The following is a 15,572-nucleotide window of genomic DNA, read 5'->3' as shown; positions in this document are numbered from 1 at the left end:
TGATTGCCACTTGGTGTAATACTCTGCTAGACTTTGCATGGAAGGGGATGGTGCTCCTTCTAAGTGAGAAAGGCACCAAGATGAGTCAGTGATATTTTCAGCAGTTTAACTATACATCAGTTTCATTGTGGTTGAAGAGGTCTTATGAGTGGAGCATATCTGAGGATTTTTTTAGTTTTCTCAAACACAGAATTTTCCCCTCTCCAAAGACACCATACCAAATCTTGGTTTCCTGAAAAGAAAAGAAAATTGTAGGCCCATGATTCTTACTCCTTAAAGTTAAATTTTCCAATCCGAATCATATTATTCATGCCCAGGCAGAGTGGCTTAGTTGGTGCACCAAAGGATTGCCAGTTTGATTCCTGATCAAGGCACATACCTGGTTTGTGGGTTCAATCTCTGGTTGGGGCACATATGGAAGGCAACTAATTGTTTCTCTCTCTCTCTCTCTCTCTCTCTCTCTCTCTCTCTCTCTCTCTCTCTCTCTCCCTTTTCCTTCCTCTCTCTAAGCATGTCCTCAGGTGAGGATTAAAAAAAGTTATTCATGAATGACACAAAATATGTTGCTTGCTACATTTTGTCCATTTATTAAAGTGGGTATCATCCTCATGTAATTTTTCTTTTTACATGTTGGTTGCCCAGGACAGGTATCTTGGCGGGGTGTGGGGGCACCGAGTGCTTCATGTGGGTAATGTCACTGATTCTGTTTGCTTGGGATACACACTGAGTTAACCTCATTGGATTTTCCCCAGGAATTGATGCGCATACACGCGGTGGGTCATTATGCTGCTGCACCTGTGTAGTGTGAAGGTCAGTGTGTTTTTCTGATTATAAGAACCCATCCATGTCATTCCATTATAAACACACTCCACTCATAATGGAATGTGCCCAGCCCAGAGCTTAGCGTGGTTACCAGCCCAGAGATTCTTTCAAGCGCAGTCCTGACATTTGAGATCCATCACCTTCATCAACCCCAAACCCGACTGTGCTCCATTTTAAGATAATTTTCTTTGCATGACAACTCCTCTTGTGTGATGTGAATGTACAGTTGTGAAAAGTATTTATACCTGGAAAAAAACACACCGCTCTATGATGGTCCTTCCCAAATGTCAGCCGGGAGCTTGGCTGGCCGGTGGTTAATTGCCTTACAGTCAATATGGACACACAGAAATGCCCCTGGAGACGAGAGCAGCGATCTTTCCTGCTGACTCAGCATCAGGCAGGCCCCAGGGAAGGTTGCCAGTTCATTAGAAGGGCCTCTTGCAGGTGGTGGCTCTCCCGGAAGGGCTTTCCCAGTTTCTCTCAGACATCCCTCCAAGTCCACTCCTTTCCATATCTCAGAAGTTCTACCACTTCTAGGGGCAGCCCCACGAATCATGACTGTGTCGGAGGCTTTTCCTGGGTGAGTTCCTTTTTTACTCACCACAATCTGAAGGCCTGGGTATGGCCGTTGTCCCTACCTTACCTATGAGGGAACTGAGCCATGGAGGGCTAAGTCACTGCTCCAACGTGTCTGGTGTGTAAGGAGCAGGGATTCGAATGAGGCTGTCTGTCTGAGCTGGAATCCACGTACCTCTGGCCCTAGTATTGCCCTGGGAATATACATTAAACCAAATGAGGCTTTTGTTTAAAAAATAAATAAATGTTTACACCTGCATGGCTGTGCAGATTTACTAAGCACATCCACATGTGTATCCAGTTAATCCCTGAAATAACTCTGCAGTGAGGACAAGGGACCCAGGAGATGTTCAGTGAGGGTCTTGGCATTAATCAGCTCACAGAAGGGTGACAACCCTCAAGCTCAGGTCTCCTCTTACACCACAGGCCACTGCTTCCAACTCACACAGATGGGAGCTTTCTTAATTGATAAGTTTACAGTAACTTAGAGAATGAGCACTTTATGTGTTTTATTCAAGAAGCATTCAATTAGTGCTTAGTCATTTGCTGTCAAATGTCCAGGGACAGTCACAGTTCAGTAATTTTAAATGCCCTTTTTCTTAGTTTGTTGTGCTGTCAGCAGAGTCTTGATTCCTCCCCATCGTCTTCTCCATTTGGTGATAGCTTTACTATTGCTAAGAAAACATTTCCCCAACACACAGCACCCTCATTTATTTACATTCTCCTGGGACTTCTGAATTTTCTCTTTGACTTTAACAATACAGTGAGAAGTCTTTAAAACAACCGAGTATTTCCTTTTGGGTGCATTGGACATTCCAGGAGAATGCCCCTTCTCTCCTCTTTCTAGAACAGGTATCCTTAGAAAGTTCCATATCCTAGAGAATCTCAGTTCATGTGTGTCTTCAGATATAAGCCTGGCCTCTAATAAGACTCCTTGGATATAACTGCAAAGCTCAGTGTTTACAGATCACTTGAAGCAGTTTATTCAGTGATCCACGAAATGCAGTGGCTGGATATTCTCCCACTGTTGGCGGCAGCAAGAATGGCACCAGGTGTTAGACCCGTGGGGTCAGACTGGACTTCAGTTCAGCAACCTTGGGGCCTGAGGTCTAGCTAAGAAAGAATTCAGAGCCAAGACTCAAACTATAAGAGAATATTTATTTAGAAAGGCACAGAGGAAGAAGAAATGAGGTCAAGAAACAAGTTATAGAGCCAAGAGAAGGGTCTTTGAAGCTTAGGAAAAAAGGTAAAGTTAGCCTGCCTGGTGGGAAGAAGAAGGGGAAGGGAAAACTGTGGGTGTTCTACCCTCACACAGACCCCTGGGAGAGAGAGCACTGGGTCCTTTTGTTCAAAGGACTTTTAATGGTAGAACTTTTAGGAGAGGTGCTAGGGGAGGATCTCAATAGAACATTCAGCAGTGTGTCCTTTCAGAGTCATGGTCTCCACTGATGGATTGGTCTGCACCAGGACAGAGGGTTATTCTTCAATGAAGCTGGTCCTGAGGTCAGCCCTGGGACTATTTGTTTGGTTTTGCTGCTTTGCAGAGCCTGGAGCTGACACACAACCAGGCCTAGATGTTATCTCTGGGGAAGAAAGATCAGGGGGTCCAAAGCACATGACCATTGATATGCTAGGGAGGAAAGATTGCCTTGGGGAAATGTTTTTGTTTTCCCAGTTTTGCCCATTGCTCGGCACCCTGGTGACCTTCAGTACCTGGCCTGTGGTCCTTGCTCTGATCTTATCTGTCGAACTGCCAACTATACCTGAAAATTTATGTGAGCGATCTCTGCCTGATTAATGGGAGGGAGAGGACTGAGATCACAACTGATGCTCCCGAAGGATGTAGTTTGTAAAATAGGAGCATAACCACAATTTCTTGTGTTATCAGGGAAATGAACGGGTGGTATTTCTCCAATGCTAGTGGGAGTGGGGTTCTTGAACTGCTTTTAATTAGAAAGTTTTCATTTCAGATCATTCTATGTGGTCACTTTAGGTCTCTGAGTTTGTAAGGCTGCCATGCAGGTCTCCCCTGAGCTTGTCAGGTTTAGTATGTGGCCCATTTTTGTCCACAGTGTCTGTGACTAAGAGAATTGAAAAGAAATCTACACTCTAGATCTTTCTGCTACAAAGAGGAGTATCTTGTTGCTCAAAGATGGGTTTCCTGAAGCCTGCCAAAGATCGTGTTTTGGAAAAATAAACATTAGGACTTCTGCGTTAACAATGATTAGCATTTCTGATTTCTGTGTCTGTCAGACTTAGATTCTGGTTGTATTAGAGGAAAGTAACACCTGTGTTAAAAAAGGGAGGAAGTAGAATTCTGCCAGGAATGGCCGCCTAACAGAGTTTCTTCCAGTACAATTGGCCCCCCAAGAGCAAACTTGCCTGTTCAGACAACTGTGCTCGGTAGGAGCAGACCGGCCCACCTAACTCAAGGCACCCTAACCATGACCACACCTTCAAGGGCATCTGAGCAGCTCATCTGTATGTCTATCATATTCTCCAAAGAATTTAGCAAATCAGTTCTTTTGGGTTTCTCAGAATTTGATCAAAAGCTTCTGGGGTAGGGAGGCAGAAGTAAGATGTGGCCCTTTGCCAGAATTGACTACCTTTTGTGGCTGGAGGGAAGGGAAGGGAAGGGAAGGGAAGGGAAGAAATAGGGACAAAAACATGGCTCATTAGATTTCTCTCTATCAGAGCCTGTGTTAGGTGGCAGGGCTTGGAAGAATAGGGCATTAAGAGTTGAGGGATCTTTAAAACTTCTCATGTAGAAAGTGAGGCCTGAGAGGCTATGTGTCATTCAAGATCAGCCAGAAAGAAACAGCAGGGCTCAGGGGGATCCACTCAGCTTCTGTCTGCTCATGACTGCACACCTCCCTCCTGATACAGAACGTTCCTGGTCAGTTCCTTCTCCTTGACCCCAAACCCTATATAATACAGTACACCTATGGTTTTGTACCTTTTGTGTTCTTGCTTAAGTCTTCCAAACTAAAAGTGATAACACAATAATTGCTGTGAGCGTCATCCTGACGCAGCAGCCCCGAGGACCCGCGATTGAGGGTCTACTCTTTCTATTAACCATGCCCAGCAGGACCAGCGCTGCAAGCACCTTTGCTTTGACATCTTTTTGGTACGCTCTTTAGAAGGTGTCTTGTTTGAATACAGAATCTGTCCTGTCTTTCAAAGTAAGTGCTTTTATAAAAGGTCTGGACTGTCTTTTAAATGTTTGTTGTTGTTTTTCTCACTTAAAGGGAAATGAATTTCTAGTCCCTTTGCAGACTCAACTCTAGAAAGGAACACAGATACAGGAAGGATGCTTTGTGTGCAATTCAAAGCTTAGTTTAAAATAGGGCACGCACATTGCGTAGATATTTTCTTCAGACAGCAGGTGGGAAAAGTGTGTGTGTGTGTGTGTGTGTGTGTGTGTGTGTGTGTAGCTAACTGTCTTGAGCTTTGCTTACTTGAGTAGTGTATAGTAAGTGATTTTCTTTTTCAGTCAAAGGAGTGCCAGCTTAATATGCAGCCACAGATGAGATTCCTCTTTTCCTTGGTAGTACTGTATTTAGAGACCATAATTTTCTTTTTCAACAAGATCTAAGGTCCCCTAGCACTGTTTCCACCCCACCCCCACCCCCACCCCGTGCCCATTTGCATTATGCAGAATTCTTAGAGAACACAGCATCACTAATGTTCTGTTGTGGTCTCAGTACAGACTGTGTGTCAGCATATATGGGTCCTGTGTCTGCTTGCTTAGCTACACCTTCTTTCTTTCTTTTTTTGTTTTGTTAATCCTCACCTGAGGATAATTTTCCAATTGATTTTAGAAAGAGTGGAAGAGAGGGAAGAAGGGAAGGAGAGAGAGAGAGAGAGAGAGAGAGAGAGAGAGAGAGAGAGAGAGAGAGAGAGAGTTAGTTGCCTCCCACAGGGACCAGGGATGGAACCTGCAACCCAGATATGTACCCTTGACTGGGTATTGAACCCGTGACCCTTCAGTGTGCAGGCCGATGCTCTAACCACTTAGCCACCATTAGATACCCTGGTTCAGTAGCTTTCTGGTGAGACCCAGGCATCTGCATTTTATTCAGGCCATTTTGATGGACAGTTTGGAAATCACTGGCAACTGCATGGAGCCGTGAATTCCCCTTTCCCAAATAAGGATAATAACAGAGCAGGCACTTGGGTTTTTTAGAGAATTTAATGGTAGGTAGCATGGAGGGAAAGATCCTTCCACATGCCTGACACATAGTAGTTGCTCAGCATCAGTAGAGATGATGATGATGATAATAATGAAGATGATGATGATGGTAGTATTGATAATGATATAGGCTCTATTTGCACACTAATTAGATATGCATAAATTATATCCTTGTTGCAGAAGTATGAGCTTTACTTTATATACACTGAGTGGCCAGATTATTATGACCACCCCTCAGTACAATGAAGTGAATTAGTTATGCAAATAATAATAATAATAAAACCTTGAGAGTATTTGCTTAGGAAGTTTTCAATATTCAGTATTTTTGGAAGTGTCAATGAAGTACTGATGGAGTGATCATAATAATCTGGCCGGTCGTAATAATCTGGCCACTCAGTGTATGTACTAGAGGCCCGGTGCACGAAATTCGGCCTGCACCCTCTCTTAGTCTGGGACCCCTCAGGGGATGTCCGCCTGCCGGCTTGGGCCCAATCCCCCCAGTCAGTGCACATCATAGCAAACGGTTGAGTGGCCTTAGCATATCATTAGCATATTATGCTTTGATTAGTTGAACGGCCAACCAGATGACCGGACACTTAGCATATTAGGCTTTTATTATATAGGATTGCCAGGAAACAATTTTCTGTTTGACCAACCCTCTTGAAAATATCTGACATTCTAGACAAATACTCTTACTGGAAAGTTATGTTAAGGAGTTTAGCAGAAGGTACAAAAAAGCATTAAGTCAATATGCAGTCCACTGACACCATACTCACAGAAACCTCAACAAAAACCTCCTTGCCTCCTCCACCTTGGTTTATTTCTACAGATGGTTCAGCTTTCCAGCTCCCTTGGATCAATCATATATGAAAATGTGTGAGCAGCAGAACTTCTTAAGTCCACCTCTGTTGAATTATCTCTCCTCTCTTTTCTTTCAGCATTGGTCCTACCTCCCAGCGAAATGGCCCCTCTGTACTTGAAAACCACAGAACAAGCTGTAATTGTTATCTAAACTTGTCTCCAACATGATCTAAGACTCTTTGGTGTCACTAGAGGAAGGGGTATTTAATCACTTTCTCTTGAATCACTTTGTCATTCCTCACTGGGATGCCCAATAGCATCTCTGTACACTTACTCTAGTAATCCATTCCTTTTTTTCTTTATTGCATTTATGTATAAAAAGTATATTATAATTCCAGAGGAGGAAGCACAATGTTCTAGTTAATCAATATAATAAATTAAAAATGAGAACCCTAACTATATTATTTAAGAATCAGAGCATCTAAAACCTTTGTAGGGGTGCCTAATGTGATTCAAGTTGCTTATTAATTTACTTCTAAGCAAAAGAGCTTGAAATAAAAACAACTGAGAAGTCAAGTACTATTTCAGACATTAGCTTATTTTGAGAGCTCTAGCCTCCATTGCATACAGATTTAGTCAACAAATATGTACTATTTAACATATGATACTCACTGATAAATATTTATCGAGTGGCTACACTGGGTCAGATGCTGTGCTGGGTGCAGGGGGGAAATGGTGAGCAAAGGCAGACCCCAATTTCCAGGCTTTCAATCTAGTGAAGAAGAAAAGTCACTCAAGTCGTAGCCGATATGAGTATTCTGAAGGAAAAGAATGCAGCTTCTGAGCACGCGTAAAGAGGGAACTTTACCGGGACTGGGATTCAGGAAGTGTCCTTGAGGAAGGGATGCTTACTTGGGAACTGAAATATGAATTATAATTAATTAAGAGAGGAAGATTTCTCTTCCTTATTATAAAAATTGATGCCATCTGCTTTCAAGAATCTGACCTTATTATTTCATATGAACAGGTATAAAAATAAAACAAGTTAATACGTGGCTTTTCTAGTACACTTTTTAAATTTTAAAGTGTACTCATTACCTTGCAAATCATTTTCTATTATTTAATAGGTACATTTTTACTCTTTTCTGGGAAATTCCTTTTCAAGTTATTGTACCTTCTAGGTCCATTGCAGGCCATCATAAATATTTTGAGAATATTTAAGGAAAAGAATAATGACTGGCTATTTGCTTTATCATACTACCCAAAATAGTAACTGTGAAGAGTTAGTATGTTGGTCATAAAGCTATGTGTGTGGCATAAGAGGTCTACTGAGCACTGTAAAAAGGAAGAATTAGTTTAAACCAAGTTAGAATGCAGTAGAGCAAAATATGAGCACCAACATCATTTCTCCTGATTAATACTATCACAGTGAAATACTGGAATAATTAATAAGTGATACATTAGGCTAATGTGTACCAAGGGAGCGATTAAATAAAAGCTACTGCTCTAAAAGCAGCATTTCCTACAGCAGAGCCTTCCCTTTTGTATCTTCCTCCTTTGCATATAGGTGATGTATTGCAAATAATTTGTTTGGTTTCATTTCTGCTATTTAATACTTAATTTCAACCTGAGATCTAAACATTTTAATATAACGGATATATGAATCAGGAAACAAAACTTAAGTCCTAGCCAGTTTGGCTCAGTGGATAGAGCGTTGGCCTGCGGACTGAAGGGTCCTAGGTTCAATTCCAGTCAAGGGCACGTACCTTGGTTGTAAGTTCCCCAGCCCTGGTCGGGGTGCAGGCAGGAGGCAACCAATCGATGTGTCTCTCTCACATCGATGTTTCTTTCTATCTCTCCCTCTCCTTTCAACTCTCTCTAAAAATCAATGGGAAAATATCCTCAGGTGAGGATTAACAAAAAAATTAGCAATTTGTGTTATAATGATTATTAATAGGAAGGTATTTGCTGTTTTTTATTTATTTATTTTTAATGAAATTGTTATTGTTGAAAGTATTGCATATGTCCCTTCCCTCCCCCCCACCCCCATTGACCCTTTCAGCACCCCCCTCCCCTGCCCCAGGCTTTTACCACCCTATTGTCTGTGTCCATGAGTTATGCATATATGCATACAAGTAACCTTGGGAAACTCTAGGTTAAACAAATTTAATCTGATAGCTTTGCCACAGGATCTCTCGAAGTGTTTTTAATATGTGACAAGGGGGTTTAGAAATGCAGCATTTATACAGCTTTTTTTAGTGTATCATCTATTAACTCATGATTTCTTGTGTATGCTGTGGGAATTGTTCATCTAAGCAATTGAGCAGAATTCTGCTTTCAGGGGAAGGATGTTAATACCAGCAGGGCAGGTTATGGCCCTAAGCAAGAGGAAAGGGGTTCAGGTCAGAGTTCTAACTCTGATAGAGTTATAGTGACAAACTTCTCGTTGCAAGGATGTGGAAAATCAAGACAAAGCACAATCATATAGGCCAAGCAAACTTGCTGGGGATTTTTAAAATTTTATTTTACTTTTTAATATGCTTTTTTATTGATTTCAGACAGAAGAAGGAAGAGGGAGAGATAGAAACATCAATAATAAGAGAGAATCATAGATTGGCTGCCTCCAACATACCCCCCAGTGGAGACAGTGTATGCAACCCAGGCATGTACCCTGACTGGGAATCAAACTGTGACCTCCTGGTTAATAGGTTGACATTCAACCACTGAGCCACACCAGCTGGGTTCATTGATCTTTTGTATTGTTTGGGGTTTGTTTTTTTTTCAATCTCTGTGTCATTTATTTCCACTCTGATCTCTACTATTTCTGTCCTTCTATTATGCAGGGCTTTTCTTATTGTTCTCCTAGTTATTTTAATTGCAGGGTTTGATCATTTATTTGATATTTTTTCTTGTTTCTTAAGGTAGGCCTGTATACTATAAACTTCCCTCTCAGAAATGCTTTTGTTGTGCCCCTTAGATTTGGTTTGTTGTGGCTTCATTTTCATTAGTTTCCAGAAAATTTTTATTTCTTCCTTGATATCATTAGCAGCCCATTCATTGTTTGATAACATGCTATTTAGCCTCCTACTAAATTCCTAATATTTTGCTGTTTTTGTGATGTTTGAATGTTTTTGCGTGTTTTTAGTGTAGTTAATTTCTAGTTTCATACCATTGTGCTCAAAGAAAATGCTTGATATGATTTTAATCCTCTTGAACTTGTAGAGATTTATTTTGTATCCTAACATGCGGTCTATCTTTGACAATGTCCCATGTGCATTTGAGAAGAATGTATATTCCGCAGCTTTGGGGTGAAATATACCAGTTAACTTGCTACTTGACCAGAGAATGGGGGGAGCCACTCCTCTTTGGGAAGAGGAAAGAGTAGGGTGTAATCTCTGTGAGATAAGATTTTTCTTAGAGATTGGGAAGAATTGAGAAGTTGTAAAACATTAGATTCACTGTCTAAGAAAGTGGTCCTTTATCCATTGCCATTTAAAAACAAGACATATCCATGGGGTGTGAACACACAATACAATATAGAGATGATGTATTTTAGAATGGCATACCTGAAACCTATATAATTTTATTGAACCATGTCACACCAATAGATTAAATAAATAAATAAATAAGTGAATAAAATGTTTAAAATAAATAAATAAAAACAGGACAGATGTTTTTATCTCCCATGGTTCAGATGTGAAGAGATAGTGATTAAATTGCTTCCTCCAGTAGATCAATCTATAGTGTAAACTAGAACACTTGTGAATGTCTGGGGGAGACAATTAAATCCATTTAGGACATGATGAATATAGTTTAATATTAGCCTTTTTCTTACATGAGTTTGTTTGTATGTTCTTTTTCCTCTGCACCATCTACTGCTAACTTATCATGTCTTTATGTATTTTATCTATTTTAATAGCCACTTTAAACTGTTATGGAAAAAGAAGGGACATAATTGAATAAAATAAATTCTGTTACAAAAGCTTTGAGGGCCTTTATAATTCTAGGAGTCATGCCAGGTCCAGGGAAATATAAAGAGCAGGGAACACTGAACTCAAGGTCTTCACAGTGATGAGCGTGAACAGGTCAACTAGCAATAACAAAACAAAAATCCTTTGGGGGGAATAGAACTCCTGGGGATCACAGAGCAGAAAGGCCCACTCTCTTAGGAAAGGATGGGAAAGGATGCAATGAGCGCTCACAACAGAGTCGGTGGTATTTCACAATCTTGAAATATAAATCCTGCCAGCAGATCTGATTGGGGAGGATGTGGGCAAAGATGGGGTGGGGAGCGGGGGAAACATGGTCTTCAAGGAACAACTTTGAGGCTGCCCTCCTTATTCCAGGAAAATGTCATTATTCCAATCTATTAAATTACTGACAAATGTCTTTCTTGACTAATATTTCCTTCTATGCCTTTGTTCTCACCACATGGCCAGTGATCACTGGTGTAATTTGACAGTTTCAGGAGATTGAATGGTTTCCAGATAATTCTGGTTAAAAAAAAAAAGTAACACAACAGAAGTATCTTCAACAAAAGGAAAACACTCTATACTCTTTTTTGAGACTCTGACTGACACTACAAGGGTAAAAATCTCTCTCTCATTCTTCTCAACATCAGTGCAAAAATGTCCTACTTGAGCACAAACCTTACAAATACATCAAGGGAGCCCCTTGCAAAAAATAATGGCTTATAGGGCACCGTTACAAATACACTAGATTGTTTAACCTTTGCAATTTACATTCTGTAAGCAAACATGGAGGGCCATGATAAAGAACAATCCGTAAGCTTACTTCAGAATGAACTGAAGTGTGAGGGCTTTGGTGATGATGGTAAGCCTAGCCAACTGCCTGGGACCTACGTTCCAGTGAGTCTTCCTTACCTAAAGCAACACTAGTAGTTTTTTAGGTTTTTATTAATTGAGCACTCTCAATGCTAAGAACTGACCTACCTTATCTCATTAAATTCTGGCAATAACCATTTACATATTAGGAAACTAAGGTCTGAAAGACTGAGTAAATGGCCTAAGGAATCACAGCTTGGAAGCTCATTGGTGCTGCACCAACTTGATTATGGTTTGGTCTAATTCAGTGATTTTCAACCTTTTACATCTCATGGCACTCTAATTACTAAATAGTAATAAACTACTAAAATTTTGCAGCACACCAAAGACTATATTACATTTTTGTTGATATGACAAAAAATAGGTATAATTTTGATTCATTCACATCATACTGCTATTGTGTTGGACGTTGTCATTTTTTTATTTGATAATCTAAGAGAACAGAGGTCAGTGCCCCTGACCAAATAGTCAGGTATTGCATGCTTTAAAAATTCTTGTGGCACACCAGTTGAAAATTGCTGGTCTAATTCATAATTATATACATGACTATGTCAATTCTAAGTAGATTTTAATCTCCATCATAATATTGTAAGATGTTTTCAGTCCTCATAAACTGTGCAAACTGAAGAAATGGGATCCAGAAGCAGCCTTTCTTTTTTGGAGATTTTATAAAGGACTATGGACAAAGCATCCAGGATGGTGGTCACATTACTGAAATCCTCCCCAAAATTCTCAGAGAACCAGAGTGACTGTCAGGTGGGTGGGCTGTTCATGCTTCCTGGGCTAAAGGCTTTGCCTGTGTTCCTGAGAGGATGACTGGTTTCCAGGCAACGCTATAGTATATATATTTCCAGAATGGCACAGTGACAAACATTTTTTATAAAAAATAAGATGTATGACTTGGCTGGTGAGGCTCAGTGGTTGAACATTGCCCTATGAACCAGGAGGTCATAGTTCAATTCCCGGTTGGTCATGGCACATGCCCAGGTTGTGGGCTCGATCCCAGTAAAGGGGCATGCAGGAAGCAGCCAATCAATGCTTTTCTCTTATCATTGATATTTCTATCTCTCTCCCTCTCCCTTCCACTCTGAAGTCAATAAAAATATATTTTTTAAAAATAAAATGTATGGTACCAATAATGTGCTGAGTTGCTTTCTGAAGTCTGCCATTTCTGTCTATAGTAATCCCATGGTTACCTCCACTGAGACCAGAGGAATTCCTAACAAGAGACTCAAATAATGAACAAAAAAGCAGGCTACAGGGCCAGTAAGGACTCAGGATGAAGACACTGGGTTTTATCAGATTAATTGACTTTTTCCAAGTGCCCTGGTCTTGGAAGATGGAAAAAGTACAAGCCTAAATTTCTGGTAAATAGACTTATATAATGTAAAGAATAGATTGCTGCTGGGGTCTGAACCTCAGGGCTGGTGAAACAGAAAGTCAGTCACTGGCATGTGACTGGTGTGTAAGTTATAGTCCCTGGGATCTATACTGCATGATTCAACCCACACCCATTTTTAGAACTTAATCTTCTTAAAAACAAAAGTGTTATTAGTTATAGAATAGTGTGTACTTTAATTGCCAGGAACCCCCAAAATGTGCATCTAAGTCCCAATGTTAGTATACTTTGCTGAAGTTAAAATTACCCTTGCTTGTTTCAAAAATGAATCCGTTGTAGAAATGTTATATGATGCTCTCTCCCCACATTGTAAAAGCTATCTGTATCCAAAACAATCATGATACTGCTCTGAACAGCTCAGTTCATTTTAAGTACTCAATATTGTAAACAATAAAAACAAGCATTTTTTATTCTCAACAGAGGCAGTGTTTTTTAAAAATATTTTTTATTGATTTTAGAGAGAAAGGAAGGAAGAGGAGGGATAAAGAGATAGAAACACCGATGAGAGAGAAACATAGATTGGCTGCTTCCTACACACCCCATACTGGGGATTGAGCCTGCAAACCGGATTTACGCCCTGTTCAGAAATCCAACCAGTAATCTCTTTGTTCATGGGTCAACACTCAACCATTGAGCCACACTGGCCAGGCCAGAGGCAATGTTTTTGACAATAACATTGGCTCTGAGGGATTGAGCTTGGATTTTATTAAACATGATGGTGCCTGAAGATATCTATAGAAATTTTGTAAAAATTTCAGAAGGCCTGGAGATATTATGTAGAGTGAAAGAGAGTAAATGAAGGAAGAATGACCATCTCACCCAGGAGGGGCCACCTCTGATTCTAGGCTGTGTGTAGGGTTTTGAATGCTGCAGGAATCACTAAAATGTTTAGTGATAATAACCATCATTTACTCTAATAAAGGGTAAAATTGGATCCAATTGAATTGATGCTGGAAAACTCAAGAGGTGGTACTTTGGTTGGGGGGCGGACATATCTTCAGGACCATTCTGCACATATGCAGGCCTTCTAATACCAAGCAGGTTGGAAGGAGCTGGGAGAAGCAGGCTCCAGCCAGTTGGAAATGCACAGCCCCTTGATGAGCTCACATTTTCATTCTTGCCTGCTCTATGTGAACCCAGAGCCACAGTATTTGTCCGGAGAAAAATGCTCTTGTGTTTCAAACCTTCCTAGGGGGCTGCTCACTCGCAGCTCGTTTCTCCCAGAATATCCTTCATTTCCTGTGAAGACAGTGACCTTGTGGCTGGGATCTTCCGCCCCTGCTGATTGTCTGCTTATCCCCACAGAATCTGTACCAGAACAGGTTTTTAGGCCTGGCCGCCATGGCATCTCCATCTAGAAACAACCAGAACAGGCGCCGCTGCAAGGAGCCGCTTCGCCACAGCTACAACCCCAGCCAGTTCCACAGCATGGCCATCAGGACCGGCCCCCATGGCACCGTCACCATCCCCCGCTCCACCAGCGACACGGACCTGGTGACCTCTGACAGCCGCTCCACGCTCATGGTCAGCAGCTCCTACTACTCCATAGGGCACTCCCAGGACCTAGTGATCCACTGGGACATAAAGGAGGAAGTGGACGCTGGAGACTGGATAGGCATGTATCTCATCGGTGAGTAGAATAGCCATTAGCCAGGCTGGCTGACAGTGTGCAGCAGATATAACATCTTAGGAATGTGGCTTGGGCATTCAACAAGCATATTGTTCATATTTCACTCCTCTGCAGGCTTTAATATTTCAATAAACTCTATAATTTAATTAAAACTCACAATTCGCAGTCAAATGTGTTATGCACCAAATTCTAGCACACTGAAGACCACACACTAGCTTCTTGTGCCATCTCTACTCCATAGAAGAAGATCATGAGATAGCAGGGGAAAGAGTGGTTGAACACAAACATTGATACCACTTGTACATCTACATGGAGTTAATTTCACTTTTGTTTTCAACAGAATCATAGGCCTCTTTTTACCTGCTCTTTCAACATTCTTTCTGCTTTGTAATGCTGCTTTCACTGTAGACAGTGAACACAAACACCAGGGACTAAAGAACGTCATGATGACTGAAAGGAAAATTGCTGCAGATTTGTAGTGCTAGAGAACATAAACCTCACAGATTGTAAATTATGGATATAAAGTTTCATGAAAAATGTGTTTCATTTTTTTTACATGATAGAATCAGGTGTGGTGAAAATTGACGCATTTACACTGCAAAGTGAAAGGGGCCACTAGAGTCAGCAAATTCAACTGAGGCCAGGCCTTTTGTATTCAGTCTCTGCAATGAAGCATTCACACATTCAGATACACAGATTTAACATCATCAAATATCAGAGAAACTAATGATTGTTATGAGTATTTTATAACCTCAGCTGTTTTTATGATAAAATATAGGGACTCTTATCTGTCCAGGTGTCAGAGAAATATTCTTTTGTTCTCTTAAAGGTTTTATAACCGGTTTGGTTAGTGTAGTTACCATACACACAGAATTATAATGATTCAGAAACATAATTTTTGAGATTTTTTTACATAAATAGTGGTTACTAACTAAACTGACCTTCCAAACAGATGACATTTAATTTGCTTTAAAAATTGTTTCTGATTAAAAGTGTTTGGATACCATTGATCTAGAACAGTGGTTCTCAACCTTCCTAATGCCACGACCCTTTAATATAGTTCCTCATGTTGTGGTGACCCCCAATTTTATTGTTACAAAGTGAACATAATTAAAGCATAGTGATTAATCACAAAAACAATATGTAATTACATATGTGTTTTCCGATGGTCTTAGGCGACCCCCGTGAAAGGGTCATTCGACCCCCACAGGTTGAGAACCGCTGATCTAGAACAAATCTTGCAAAATAATAGCCCATAAAGCATATTTTGTTTAGCCCATTTTGTTTTAAATTTGATTAGTTATTAAC

General features: G+C 40.6%; 1 protein-coding gene across 3 annotated transcripts in view; it reads left to right on the top strand.

Annotated features, from left to right (window-relative positions):
- Positions 1 to 15,572, top strand: part of HECW1 (HECT, C2 and WW domain containing E3 ubiquitin protein ligase 1) — a 138,869-nt gene that overhangs the window by 35,509 nt on the left and 87,788 nt on the right. Inside the window, exons 1-2 of one of the 3 annotated variants that reach the window (XM_036327419.1) lie at positions 752 to 810; positions 13,940 to 14,264. In XM_036327419.1, coding sequence (XP_036183312.1) covers positions 784 to 810; positions 13,940 to 14,264 — 352 coding nt within the window. In that variant the 5' untranslated portion in view covers positions 752 to 783. Of the gene's footprint in view, positions 1 to 751; positions 811 to 12,464; positions 12,603 to 13,939; positions 14,265 to 15,572 lie in introns of those variants that run through there. The other 2 variants (XM_036327420.1, XM_036327421.1) reach the window with 2 other exon arrangements.

The sequence above is a fragment of the Myotis myotis genome, unplaced genomic scaffold, assembly GCF_014108235.1.
Source record: "Myotis myotis isolate mMyoMyo1 unplaced genomic scaffold, mMyoMyo1.p scaffold_m19_p_11, whole genome shotgun sequence".
In the NCBI taxonomy this organism is placed as follows: Eukaryota; Metazoa; Chordata; class Mammalia; order Chiroptera; family Vespertilionidae; genus Myotis; species Myotis myotis.
The sequence above is the reverse complement of the archived record's forward strand: the minus strand, read 5'-3'. Positions and strand labels throughout refer to the sequence as shown.